The sequence below is a fragment of the Hemiscyllium ocellatum genome, chromosome 11 (genome assembly GCF_020745735.1).
Source record: "Hemiscyllium ocellatum isolate sHemOce1 chromosome 11, sHemOce1.pat.X.cur, whole genome shotgun sequence".
Lineage (NCBI taxonomy): Eukaryota > Metazoa > Chordata > Chondrichthyes > Orectolobiformes > Hemiscylliidae > Hemiscyllium > Hemiscyllium ocellatum.
In genome coordinates, this window is record NC_083411.1 from 96321397 (window position 1) to 96336548 (window position 15152).

General features: G+C 40.1%; 1 protein-coding gene across 1 annotated transcript in view; it reads right to left on the reverse strand.

Annotated features, from left to right (window-relative positions):
- zgc:152774 (uncharacterized protein LOC553526 homolog) overlaps positions 1-15152 on the reverse strand; it is a 132782-nt gene that overhangs the window by 21910 nt on the left and 95720 nt on the right. The window contains exons 11-13 of the mRNA XM_060832740.1: positions 14577-14705; positions 9790-9867; positions 9101-9155 (exon numbers count right to left, since the gene is read on the reverse strand). Coding sequence (XP_060688723.1) covers positions 9101-9155; positions 9790-9867; positions 14577-14705 — 262 coding nt within the window. The remainder of the gene's footprint in view (positions 1-9100; positions 9156-9789; positions 9868-14576; positions 14706-15152) is intronic.

Below are 15152 nucleotides of genomic sequence, written 5' to 3' on the forward strand. Positions count from 1 at the left end.
TGACATCAAGAAGTTATCAATCTCTGCCTTGAAAACATTTAGCGTCCCGGCCTCCACTGCACTCTGCGGCAATGAATTCCACAGGCCCACCACTCTCCGGCTGAAGAAATGTCTCCACATTTTTGTTCTGAATTGACCCCCTCTAATTTTAAGGCTGTGCCCAAGGGTCCTAGTCTCCTTGCCTAACAGAAACAATTTCCTAGCGTCCACCCTTTCCAAGTCATGTATTATCTTGTAAGTTTCTATCAGATCTCCCCTTAACCTTCTAAACTCCAATGAGTACATTCCCAGGATCCTCAGCCGTTCCTCGTATGTTAGACCTTCCGTTCCAGGGATCATCCGTGTGAATCTCCACTGGACACGCTCCAGTGTCAGTATGTCCTTCCTGAGGTGTGGGGCCCAAAACTGGACACAGTACTCCAAATGGGACCTAACCAGGGCTTTATAAAGTCTCAGTAGCACACTGCTGCTTTTATATTCCAAACTTCTTGAGATAAATGACAACATTGTATTCGCTTTCTTAATCACGGATTCAACCTGCATGTTTACCTTTAGAGAATCCTCGACTAGCACTCCCAGATCCCTTTGTACTTTGGCTTTATGAATTTTCTCACCGTTTACAAAGTAGTCCATCCTTGTATTCTTTTTTCCAAAGTGCAAGACCTCGCATTTGCTCACATTGAACTTCATCAGCCATTTCCTGGACCACTCTCCCAAACTGTCTAGATCCTTCTGCAGCCTCCCCACTTCCTCAGTACTACCTGCCTGTCCACCTATCTTCGTATCATCGGCAAACTTCGCTAGAATGCCCCCAGTCCCTTCATCCAGATCATTAATATATAACGTGAACAGCTGCGGCTCCAACACTGAACCCTGTGGGACACCGCTTGTCACCGGCTGCCATTCCAAAAAAGAACCTCTTATCCCAACTGTCTGCCTTCTGTCAGACAGCCAATCCTCAATCCATGCCAATAGCTCACCTCGAACACCATGGGCACTCACCTTACTCAGCAGCCTCCTGTGTGGCACCTTTATCAAAAGTCTTTTGGAAGTCTAGATAGACCACATCCACTCGGTTTCCCTGATCTAACCTACTTGTCACCTCTTCAAAAAATTCTAACAGGTTTGTCAGGCATGACCTCCCCTTACTAAATCCATGTTGACTTGGTCTAATCTGACCCTGCTCTTGCAAGAATTTAGAAACCTCATCCTTAACGATGGATTCTAGAATTTTACCGTGGTTAGGCAAGTTGGCCCATAATTTTCCATCTTTTGTCTTTATTCTTTCTTGAATAATGGGGTTACAACACCGGTCTTCCAATTATCCAGGACTTTCCCTAACTCCAGTGACTTTGAAAGATCTCAACCAACGCCTCCGCTATTTCCTCAGCCACCTCCCTCAGAACTCTAGGATGTATCCCATCGGGGCCAGGAGCTTTGTCAATTTTAAAACCTTTTAGCTTTTCTAGCACTATCTCTTTTGTAATGGCAACCATACTCAACTCAGCCCCCTGACTCCCTTTAATTGTTGGGATATTACTCATGTCTTCCACTGTGAAGACTGACGCAAAGTACTTGTTAAGTTCTCCTACTATTTCCTTATCTCCCATCACTAGGCTTCCTGCATCAGTTTGAATTGGCCCAATGTCTACTTTTGCCTGTCGTTTGTTTCTTATGTATCGAAAGAAACTTTTACTCTCATTTCTAATATTACTGGCTAGCCTATCTACATATTTGATCCTCTCCTTTTTTATTTCTCTCTTTGTTATCCTCTGTTTGTTTTTGTAGCCTTCCCAATCTTCTGATTTCCCACTGCTCTTGGCCACTTTATAGGATCTCTCGTTTTCTTTAATACATTTCCTGACTTCCTTTGTCAGCCATGGCTGTATAATCCCTCCCCTATATAATCTTTCTTTTCTTGGGGATGAACCTCTGTACTGTGTCCTCAATTATACCCACAAACTCCTGCCATTTTTGCTCTACTGTCTTCCCTGCTAGGCTCTGCTTCCAGTCGATTTTCGTCAGTTCCTCTCTCATGCCCTCATAATTACCTTTGTTTAACTGTAACACCATTACATCTGATTTTGCCTTCTCTCTTTCAAACTGCAGACTGAACTCTACCATATTATGATCGCTGCTTCCTAAGGGTTCCCTTACTTTAAGATCTTTTATAAAGTCTGGTTCATTACATAGCTCTAAGTCCAAAATAGTCTGCTCCCTTGTGGGCTCCATGACAAGCTGTTCCAAAAAGCCATCCTGTAAGCATTCCAAGAATTCCCCCGTGATAAACGTGACCTTGCCTTTCTGACATGCCTTTTCTATTTCCCGGTACATGTTGTGCCCCTGGTCCTGACCACTGTTAGGAGGTCTGTACATAACTCCCATTATGGTTTTTTTGCCTTTGTGGTTCCTCAATTCCACCCACACAGACTCCACATCATCCGACGCTATGTCATTCAGTGCCATAGATTTAATTTTGTTCTTAACTAACAAGGCCCTCTCGCCCCCACCCACCTCCATGTCTTTTCAATAAGTTGTAAATCCTTGGATGTTTAACTGCCAGTCCTGCAACCATGTCTCTGTGATGCCCACCACTTCGTAATCATTCACGATGATCTGTGCCGTTAATTCATCTACTTTGTTACGAATGTTACGAGCATTCAGGTAAATTGCCTTAATGCTAACATTCTTATCATTAGAGATATTGGAAGTCATAAGATGTCCTAAGTTATCCTTCCTTTTTGTTGCATTCCTAATCTGCCTCAAGGTTAAATCCACCTGCACACATGCTATCCTCCTGCTTATCTCTCCATTTAACTCCATACTCCCTGTCGCTTTCACTTTTCCTTCCCCCCAATTCAGAAGTTTAAAGTCCTATCGACCACCCTATTTATCCTCTTCGCTAGAACATTGGTACCATATCAGTTCAGGTGGAGACCGACGGAATGGTACAGATCCCCCGCTTCCAAAACTGATGCCAATGCCCATGAAGTGGAATCCCTCTTTCCCACACCAATCCCTTAGCCACGTGTTTACTTCCCTAATTTTCTTATCCCTATGCCAATTGGCACATGGCTTGGGCAGTAATCCAGTGATTATGACCCTTGAGGACCTGTACTTTAATTTCCTTCCTAGTGCTTGATAATCCCCAAACAGGTCCTCCACCCTAGCTTTGCCTATGTTGTTAGTACCAATGTGGACCACGTTAAGAAACATGAGGCTGCTAGTACTATCCTTCAGGAGCCATACTAATCTGGGTAAAACAAAGCTACTTGAGAATTCTGAAAGTGTTAACTTCTCGATATTAACCCTGTCCTTAAATATCTCTTCATTTTACATATAGATTCCTTTTATAATTCAATGATAACAGGATCAATTTTTGTTCAAAGACCACCATTAATGTGGAAAAACATCACAAGGCATTTCACAGGAACATAATCAGACAAAAATTGATACGCCACCAAATTAAAATCATTTGAGGCAGGCTTGAAGGAAGGACTTAAAGGAGAGAAAACTGCAGAGGCAAAAAGCTTTTGGGAGGAAATTCAAGTAAGGATACGATGCACAAAAGTTAGGTAAATATGATCAGCCTGTTTAGGGATGATATGATAAACGTCTGTAGCTAGTGGCACTTAAACACAGGCCGCTTGGCCCTGAGGTAGAGACATCACTACTGCACCAAAAGTGCCCTTTGACAATAGGTGATAAATATTTTCGAAATCAACCTGTGCGGACATGTTATTTAACACTCTGGAGCAAGTGAGACTTGAACATGGGCCTCCTGGCTGAGAAGTCAGGACACTATCACTGCACCACAAGGGCTGTGAGATGAACCTAGATAACATATTTTCTCATCTGTCCATTCAGAAATGTTATTACACCCTTCCAGAGCTGGTGGAACTTGAACTCAGTAGGTAGGCACACCTGTACTGAGCCATACGAACCCAAAGCTAGGTAATAAAATGTTTTGTCATTGTATCCAGAGCTGCTTCAAGAATAGATTAGCTTGTAACAAATAGCCTGACATATTATGTGTATGACATAGTATGCAACATGGAAAGCTTACACTGGTATTGGAAACATTTGTAAAGTCTACTGCCATGCTGAAATAAAGTGGTAACTCCAACTTAAATATATGTCTTTATTCCTCTCAGTGCTTCCTTCAGGTGGCAGTGCTCAACATGGAATAACACGAAAAGGTTCATTTGCAGGGATGAGAGATTAAGAGGAGGTGCCTTGGTATTATGTAAGCTGAAAGTATGATGCCAAAATTATGTTAAAGTTGTCCAGTTGCAAAAATTAACGTTTGCAAGAAAAACTCCCAGCTCGGCGAACAGAACCACAACAGTTTACTAGAGATGCTCCAGCAGAACCTCCTAACCAGAACCAAAATGGACAACAGTAATAATGTTATTGGATTGCCATAATCTCTGTTCTCTGCAGCCACAATTCATCGTGATTTGCTCATAAATTACTGTTCCTCCAAATGAACTGGGTTAAACTCAAGCGAGATTTGAAACAACACCTCTCCAGGAACATCATCATTTTCCAGTGTTACAGCAGTCCAAGCAGGTTCCATCTCACAACAGGTCAACTAGGAATGGATAATAAATAAGATGTCCCCAATGCTGTCCACATCTCAAGAACAAAAATAAACTATTTGCATCACACAGATCTATTGTCAGCATAAAAGTAAAACTTTTGAAAGTGGATATAAAATATTATCCTAGTAGTTAAACAGGTAATGCTCATTATAATTGAGTTCAGGAGTGGTGACATCTCACACCAGTTATACAGGTTCCTTGTTAGACCACATTTGGGAGTACTACATGCAGTCAGGGTCTCCCTACCTGTTTGACTGGGCCTGTATTCACTGGAGTTTAGGTGAATGGGAGGGGATCTGACAGAAACATATAAAATGTTAAAAGGGCTTGACAAACCAGATATAGGGAGAATGTCTTCTCTGTATGGCGAGTCTAGACCCAGGGGTAGAGTTTCAGGATAGACTGTCGACCTTTTGGGACTGACACAAGGAAGAATTTCTTCATTCAAAGTAATAAACCTGCGGAATTTGCTACCACAGAAGGTTGTGGAGGTCCAGGCATTGAATATATTCAAGAAAAGATGGATACATTTTTAGAATTTAAAAGTAGCAGGAGGTATGGGGAGAAAGTAGGAATATGGCATTGACCATAAGAGGATCAGCTATGATTATATGGAATGCTGGAACAGACTTGAAGGGCTGAATGGCCTACACTGCTCCTAGCTTCTATGTCTCTATCACCACCATCCTGTTCTTTGTAAATAACAATATGTCAATATTACAAAAATCTCATGACATCCAAAAGGTGTCCTAAAGCACTGTGTAGCCAAGTTCAGCAAGTATTTTATACAACAAGGCTGTGCAGCAGCAAATGAGGAGATTAACAGTTAATCTAGTTTCGGTGACATTGGTTAAGGGGGAAATTTTGACGAGTTTATGTGTCGCTTCTATTCTTTGAATTGTTCCCTAGAAACGCTTCCTCTACCTGAAACATAAACAAGTAGGTGACATCTTGGATTATCATACAGCTCCAAATATGCAGTTTTCTAGGAGTGTCAGATGGCAACAACACAAGCGGACATGCTGCAGCCCTCTGAGTCACAGAAGAAAGTAATACCAACTCAGCTAAACTGTTCAAACATCAGATATTAATTTACATCTCAACAACAGATTGAAGCAGAGGAAAAGATAATTTGAGTTTTTGATTACCTAGAAACATTATTACATGTGAAATTCAATTAAAATGACTAGAATTAATAGATTTATCTCAGAGGATACTACATGAAAAGAACTGATGAAAAATCACAAGAAGAAAAAACAACAGGTCTTTTTTTGGAACTAAAATCAAAATTGAAGAATTTGGAATTATCCAAACTTAGTGCTAAAACAGCAGTGCTCTTAGTAGGTTGGGAAGCTACTGACAATTAAAGCAGACTTCGCCAAATTTCTTTACGTAAGCTAGGGCATTAGCACTACCTCGGCAGGTTCCTTGACTAATCAGAGAAGGTGAGCAGGATCGTGATGATTTTGTCAAAGGAAAAATTTCTAACTAACAGAACTCGAACAAGAATTAGAATACATACAAGTGGCCAAGGAAGTTAGTAACAGAAGTTCTGCTCTCTAAATATATCCAGTGAGCCACAAGGAACTAGGAACATAGGATGGCACTTAAGGTCAGTGCATAATTATTTCTGGTGCCAACACCCATACTCTGACATTCCCAGCAGACTCCTGCACAGCACCTCTCAGGGGGAAAAAAACTTGCATCTTCATTCATTGCTCTCTCCAGGCACCTTTTCATGTTCCTATCCGAATAGGCAACACTCACACTCACCATTATCCTACTGTCCTCTATCACCCATGCCTCAAAGAGCTATCCTCTGTGATATGTTTTGTCCTGCTATGTCCACAAACCCTCACCAACACGTGTAACTTTTTGCATCCTCTCCTAGTAGGTGAAGAGAATGAAGGAAGAGGCAGAGAGCAAGAGGAGATCCCATCAGTAACACTTGCCTTGAAAGTCACTGGCAACCATGGTTATTTCATGGTGGTGGTATTTAAATATCTTACTCAACAGTAGTATAGTGTCTCCCACTTGCCTTCAAAGCTGCCTATGCAGGTTCCATATTTAAATATTCAAATGTCATTTTCAGAGAACAAAATCTCTTGAACACATCCCAACCAGTCTCTTCTTACAAGGGATATTTTTCCCTTGGAACACAGAGCTCTAAATACACCACATCTATTTTACGTTTAGATCTGTACACTTGTCAAGGTTGGTCACTTTGTGCCATGTGAAATATGGAGCTTGAAAGTTGGCACTACATCATGTATCTATTTGTTTTGCATTTTTGATAAAACCAAAGCACCACCACAACAAATGCAGTAATCATTGCTAGATGAGCATAAATTACATTTCTTTACTTCTTCAAGATCAATGACTCAAAGGTTATTGGTTTGGCAGGAAACAGTCACAGGGTGATGGGAATGACTATTGTTTGATGTTCTACTTTTGAGTAGACAGTGCAAGAACTTAAGTATGAAAGTCACTTGACAATATTCTGATGTGTATTATTCCCCCCCAACTCCATTTTAACTGAGTTCCTTTCCCTACTTCCCATCCTTCCCTGTTCTGTTGTTATACTGTCCTAGTGGGCAGTGCTTAATAATTATTTAATTTGCTAAACAGATGATTTGGTGGCAGGTATCAAAACAATACTGGATTCTTGGGCCAAAAAGTCCAGGTTCAAGTTGGAACAGGTCTGAACAGGTTGACATAAAATAAAAGAGCTTAGCAAGGTGGTGGAAAATATCTAGCTCACAGCCAATACCATCTATCACCTGACAATAGTGGAGCTCAGATGCTCTGGTGTGTGGTGATTTGTGAGTACCCCTGCTCAGATGGAAACCCCATCCGCCCTGGTTCCAGAACCTCCATTAGGAGCTCACACCCTGCAATCTGAGCTGCCTCATGGAAATGCCTTCCAATGGAGGAGATTCCAATACGGGTTGCTGCTGCACACTATCCACTTCTTCTCCTTCATCTGCTGCCCAGACTTGCCTTGGTGTTTGGTTTTAAGCTGGGCAGCAGGGGTCCCCTGTGGAGGGAATCTTCCAGATCTCTATCAAGTTTTGCGAGACGAAAGCCTTTTTAGAATTACTTTAGAAACCTGTTGTTCGTTTGGATACATTTCAGCACCATGCTCATAATTATTAGGCGCTTGTAGGGCAGTGGTAGTATGCTTACCTGTGGGCCAGGATGCCTGGGGTTCAGGCCTCACCTGCTCCAAAGATGTGGCATTAAAAATATAATGGGTTCTTATAGTGTGATTGGGCAATGAGTTACCTAAGCAAAAAGAGCTGAGTTATTTAGTGACAAGATGTCCTGGAGGTGATATTTATCACCAATTAATCACTAGTGTTGATCTAGTAGGCTAAGTAGGTGCCATAACTCCCTCACAGTTCCACGTGTATTCCTCCTGAACCTCAGTGCTCATTTACAAAGGATGATACCCCCTAGACCAATACCTCTTTGCTGGTACAGGATATAAGTCATTGCTATATAGCACCAGGCCAACCTCCAAGACCATTTGTAGGAATGTTAAACGTCTGGCTTCAAGACCTCAGACACATTCAAGTCAGGTATTGAACATGGCCATCTGTCATCATAGCACCATTTTTTTGTAAGTTGTAAACTAAAACAAAATCCTTGTAAATCACAAAGTATTTGCTGTGTATAGATATCCGTCTGTTAAATGTGTATCGCTGTGTTCTGCAATCTCTTCATGCCAAAATGGACAAGTTCACATTTTCCCTTATTTTGTTCCATTTGTTTTTCCCATTTGTCCTGTCTATAATTGCTTTGCACATTCACTGCTGCTGATTTTAAAGCACATTAAAAATTGACTTCTGCTCTCGTTATTCACCAACTAGTTGTCTGAAGTTTAACAATCAGGATTCTTTCCAATTAGTGCAGAACAGTTCATTTGAATTTATCGACTAAGCCCCTACAGAGCTACAAAGCTTTTATTGCAATATAATTACCGCTGCTGAAATGTGACGGTAATAAGACACTATGAGCAAGAGAATTTAATAAACATATTTGTTAATTTCCAACCAGCTAAGAGAATGCCCTGAGAAACAATGATATTTTCTTTGAGTTGCTTAAACTTGCTTCATTAGTCTGAAGGAGGCACTACATGCCTTATACTGTCTTGGTGAAGTGCTAAACAAGGAATAACTGTAACGTTAATTATTCTAAAACAGGGTAGCATTATAAAAACAGTCAACCACACCTGGATATTTCATACTAGATTTGATTCTTTTCTGAAAACTGTTCGTGTTTTTTCAATTATTTACACCAAGGGCTGTGTGCTGCATTGATTTGCAAATAGGCCATACATTGTTAAGCAAAAGATTAAGTTAGAGCATGGCATATATGACGTTTTAAATATTTTCTTCTCATGCATGTTTAGTTTGGGCATGACATGTGAAAACAACTTAAAGGTACGACTACTGTGGACTGGAGGTTACTTTATATTCTGTACATTTCCTCACCATGCGTTCCTCCTGTTCCAAAGACTTCCACCTCTTTCTCTCCAGACTTTGATCGCTAAGAAAGAACAAAGCATATGCAGGATAATATACAGAAAGTAGTTAACGGAAACATCCATACGGTTACTTCATTTTTGTCAAGCATCAGGAGAAATAATGCTCAGGCTTATATCACAGGAGTTGGAAGATTCACATCATTTATGTCCTTACAAAATCTTTCCTGCCATTCTGAAACCATGCAGCTGTTAGCTGTCTTCCAATGATGAAGCAGTGTCTGGTTATATGTGAAAAATCAATGCCATTGTCATTACAACAGAGATTACAGGGTGAATTATGTTCAAAAGTATGAAGAGATGGGATGGAGTAAAGAGAAACAGACTGTTGTCAGTGATTGAGGGTCTGGAATGAAAGTATGTAGATATAAAATTAAATGAGATTTAGGACAGAGAACAGGAAAAGCATTTTTTATACAGAGGTTATATTGATGAGACTGTGGAATACACCACTGGAGTTAATGACTGTAGCACAGGTTTGAATAAGTGCTTGAAGGAATGGAGCTTAATGTAGGAGAGGAATATAAAGGCAAATACGTCTGGAAAATGGTTATAACATTACTGTTCACATTGTGGATAAATATTAAAGTGAATTGTTCCTGTTTTGTAAATGGGCCAGTGCCAGCAAAGATACTTAACTGTTTTTTAGATGCTTTTTCATAACTGGGTGTCATCTCATCATCACTTTGCTCAGGTTCCTCAGGAATAGAGCAGTCCCTAAATTAAAAAAGAAAATCCAAATGTTAGCATGTTTTACATGGCTATACATATCACAGGTTGGTCAGGCAATCAGAGGTTAGACAATTAGCAAGCAGGATCTCTAAACTAGTCCTCTCAGAATACTCCCAATGCTACGTGCAAGTGATGCAGAAACTTGAAGATAAAGCAGGTGAATGAGAGGTTGAAAAGATGGTGCAAGAGGGAGGGCTTTAGTTTTCTGGGACAGGGGAACTGGATTTGGGCGAGATGGCACCTGTACAAGTCAGATATGTTACATTTGAACAGAGCTGAAACTGAGTTCCTTGCTGGGCATGCTGAATTCTGTAACAAGAGAGGGCTGTAGAGAATATGTTGTTAAGTATCTTCAAAACCTAAATAGACATTTTGAAATCAGTAAGGAAATTAAGAGTCATGACGAAAAAGCAGGAGAGTGGACTTGAGGATTATCAAATCAGCTATGAAGGCAGAGCAGATTCAATGGGCTGAATGGTCTACTTTTTCATCTATGTTGAATAATCTTAAGGTGTTATTTACACTCTTTTTATTTCTTAGTCGAGCCAAATTGAATCTGTTCGTGAACGTTCAAATGTCCTCTTTCTTCTCCTGTACTGCGATGCTGTTTTTAAACCAAAAACACCAGCCCTCCCTTTCCTATGTTTTCTGAGCGCCTTGTAACTAGGAATATTTAACACCCTGACTTGCCCTTCCTTGAGCCAGGTCTCTGTTATCATCATAACATCATAATCCCACATGGAAAGCTGGGCCTGTCATTCTCCAAACATATCAACTATACTCTGTGCATTCACATACATACAACGTATGCCAAGTATGACCGATTTGGACTTCATTATTTTCTCCTTTACTCCAACTTCACTATTTTCCATTCTAGTGCTATCTGCCTCTCTCAGCATTTTGTCCACCCTAGCATTACTTTCTAACATTTTCTCCTGATTCCACTCCTGTTCAGTTAGTTTAACCCTCTCCATATCCCCTCGCCTTGTAAACCTACATTTGTCCTCTCCCCACCTTACCACCACCTCCACCAATTAGTTTAAAACTCTCTTGATATTAGTGTTACTTGCTGTAACATATATACCTACAACTAGAGGGAAATATATAGAGAAACAAATTGGCAAGGAAATTACAAAGAGTTGCAAATATCATAAAGTCGTCAGAAGAGGGACTTCAATTACCCCGATACACACTGAGATCGTGGTAGTGCAAAGTGAAAACAGGGGTAGGTATTCCTGCAGAATTATGTGTCAGGTCCAACAAAAAAGGAGGCACTGCTGGACCTTGTTCTGAGGAATGAAGTTGGCAAAGTATACCAAGTGACAGTGGGGGAGCATTTTCAGAACAGTGATTTTTGTACCATAAAGGTTTAACTTGACAGTGAAAACTGACTTTAGTCAGTCTGGAATAATCATAATTATCATAATCATAATGAATGGAGAGCTGACTGCAATGGGGCAAAAATAGAACTGGGCTAGGTAGATTAAAACTAAAGTTAGCAGGAAAAATTCACTGAACCGTCAGGCAGTCAAGACATATTTTTTCAAGTGGGAAAGACAGAATAAACAAATCCAGAGTTCCTCAGTAGCAATTCAGAAAAAAAGGTAAAGTCTGCTTATGACAGTTGTTAGGTCGTACATATAATTGAGAACCAAGTTGAATACAGAAGGTTCAGAAAGAAGGCGAATAAACAATAAGAAAAGCAAGGAACATTCACATTATGGGAAACCCCCGTCTTTCTTTATAGCACATCAATAGTAAAAGAGTGGTAGAAGGAATAGGGCTGATTAGGGACCAAAATGGAGGCTTACATGTACAGGTAAGACGTCTTGCTAATGCACTAAATTCATACTTTGCCTCTGTCTTTACTATCAAAGCAAATTCTGGTCAGCTCAAGGATAGAGAGAGGAAAAGTCAGTCACTAAAAAGGATTAAAATAAATGAGGACAAAGTGTTGGGTCAGTAAAAGTTGATTACTGATGGAAGTGGAAATTGCATTGGGAATAAATTTTCTATCCTCCCTAGAATCGGCGTGGTACTAGAGAACTGGAGGAAACAATATTACTCTTATTCAAAAAAGTTGTAACAACACTTCAGCAATTACAGTTCAGTCAGTTTAACTTCAGTGGTGAGGAAACATCTATAAATAGTTATTCAGGACAGAATTAATAGTCACAAGCAAAAAATGTCAGCATGGTGTTAAGAGAGAATTCAGTTATGTAATTTTTGAAGATATAGCAGAGAGAGTTAAGAGGGTATAGCTATTGATGTAGTGTAAATTAACTTCCAAAACTCATTCAATACAAGGCTATACAAAAGACTTGTGAGGAAAGTGATAAGTTGTGGAATAAAAATGACAATAACAGCATGGATATAAAACTGGCTGATAGGAGACACAGAATAACGGTTAATAGGTAGTTTTCTGACTGTAGTGGAGCTCTCTGCGGGGTTAGTATTGGGACATTTGTTTTTCCTGATATAGATCTTTGTGTGAAGGAGACAGTTTCAAAGTTTGCAGACAACACAAAACTTGGCAGCACTGTAAACTGTGAAGTGGGCAGTGTAGAACTTCAAAAGATAAAAATGTTGACAAGTTGGTGTGGTGGGCCGATAAGCAGCAGATTAGATTCAAACTGAGAACTGCGGCGTGATACACTTTGGTACAAAGAGGATGGAATGATTGTATATAATAATGTAGTTCTGAAGTGATAAGAAACTTCCGTTATGAGGATAGATTAGGGAAGTTGAGGAGAGGACTGAGGAGAGATCTGATAGAAGATTTTAAAATTATAAGGGGTCTGAACATTGTAGGCAGGGAGAAAGGATTACCACTTGTAAAAGGACCAAAGACTAGACAGCACAACTTTTAAATGTTTTGCAAAAGAAGCAAATGTGAGGTGAGAAAGTATATTTCACACAGGGAGTGGTCTGAGTTTAGAATGCATTGCCTTGAGATGCGGTGAAAGGTTCAATTAAGACTTTCAAGAAGGCATAGTTTCTATTTAAGAAACTGTCCAAGGTACAGGGTTATATGGAAAAGCAGGAATTTGGCACGAAGTCAAAATACTTAAAGAGAGGCTGCAGACACAATGGGCTACATAGTATCCTTCCGGACCGTAACAATCCTTTGATTCTTTTAACTTCTAATTAGAGAACTAAGGTTACATATTAATTGTCCCTCAATTACACAGTGAATTGCTCAGAGTCATTTTGATACCAGACTCCTGATGTAGTTTACTACCTTCAGATTGGTACAATAATGGGTGACCTGCTGGCTGCAAGTCTGACAGTAGAGAGATGGTCACAACAAGGAGCCCACAATGATTCCATATATTCTCGCTTTGAAAAGACCCTTTAAAATGGAAAATTTTAGCACCTTTCTGACTGTGTCAATAGTAAAACAGTTTGGATCAGTTCTGTCTTGAAATGGCAATCTGGGTCCTATCTATATCACACAACCTAATTTTACATATTAAACCAGAACTACAGCCTGAACCCATCTAGTATTTGGCTCTTGCATGACTTCACCAGAGCACTGGTGCAACTATCTAATGAGTACTGGTTTCCACAAGTAAAAATTGATCTCAGTGACTTGAGTAAGAGCTAAAGGATTATTCTATGATTTCATCTGATCCCATCTTATTTATAAAAGTAATAATTTTATAAATTAGATTCATGTCCACTTGCAAATATAAGACATAGGAGTGGAAGTAAGGCCATTTGGCCCATCGAGTCCACTCCGCCATTTAATCATGGCTGATGGGCATTTCAACTCCACTTACCCGCATTCTCCCCTTAATTCCTTGTGACATCAAGAATTTATCAATCTCTGCCTCGAAGAAATTTAGCGTCCCGGCCTCCCCTGCACTCCACGGCAATGAATTCCACAGGTCCACCACTCTCCGGCTGAAGAAATGTCTCCGCATTTCTGTTCTGAATTGACCTCCTCTAATTTAAAGGCTGTGCCCACGGGTCCTAGTCTCCCCGCCTAACGGAAAAAATTTCCTAGCGTCCACCCTTTCCAAGTCATGTATTAACCTGTAAGTTTCTATTAGATCTCCCCTTAACCTTCTAAACTCCAATGAGTACAATCCCAGGATCCTCAGCCGTTCCTCATATGTCAGACCTACCATTCCAGGGATCATCCGTGTGAATCTCCACTGGACACGCTCCAGTGTCAGTATGTCCTTCCTGAGATGTGGGGCCCAAAACTGGACACAGTGCTCCAAATGGGGCCTAACCAGAGCTTTATAAAGTCTCAGTAGCACACTGCTGCTTTTATATTCCAATCTTCTTGAGATAAATGACAACACTGCATTCGCTTTCTTAATCACGGATTCAACCTGCATGTTTACCTTTAGAGAATCCTCGACTAGCACTCCCAGATCCCTTTGTACTTTGGCTTTATGAATTTTCTGACCGTTTAGAAAGTAGTCCATGCTTGTATTCTTTTTTCCAAAATGCAAGACCTCGCATTTGCTCACATTGAACTTCATCAGCCATTTCTTGGACCACTCTCCCAACCTGTCTAGATCCTTCTGCAGCCTTCCCACTTCCTCAGTACTACCTGCCTGTCCACCTATCTTCGTATCATTGGCAAATTTTGCTAGAATGCCCCCAGTCCCTTCATCCAGATCATTAATATATAACGTGAACAGCTGCGGCCCCAACACTGAATTCTTAGACCTTCTTACCTGAACTTGGGGTCAGGATTCATGTTACAATACCAGTTTTCTGGTAGTGAATCTGGGTCAATTTCTGGTGGTAACTTCCGCCATTTCATGCATGTCTCACATTGAGCCCAAACTTGATCAGGGACAGTTCTGATTGGGAAAGCAACACAAAAATAAAATAAATGCGCTTTTTCAAACTATTCTTAAACATAGTTTACAGATACTGAATATAAATGGGATGAAAAATTGTTATCCCAAGTGTTCCAGGAGTAGCTGTGACTACATTAGAATGCTCAAAGTGAATAGGTGAAGCTTCTATAGTCAAATATTTTGTTTTAACAATCCTCAACGCAATGGCTTACTAATAATTTATTTCAGTGTATTTAATATCTAATGGTGCACATTAAAAATAAATTGAATTAACAAGTTTAATTATACTGATTTCTGCCTGATGGTGCCTAATAAAATGTTAAAGATTACCAAACTCTGTTTCAAAACATCTTCTATTAACAATATCTTAATTATCTAATTTCATATTCTCAATCCCAGCTCTGTTCAAATGCAACTTGTTCAGCTTGCACAGGTGCCATCTCCTGC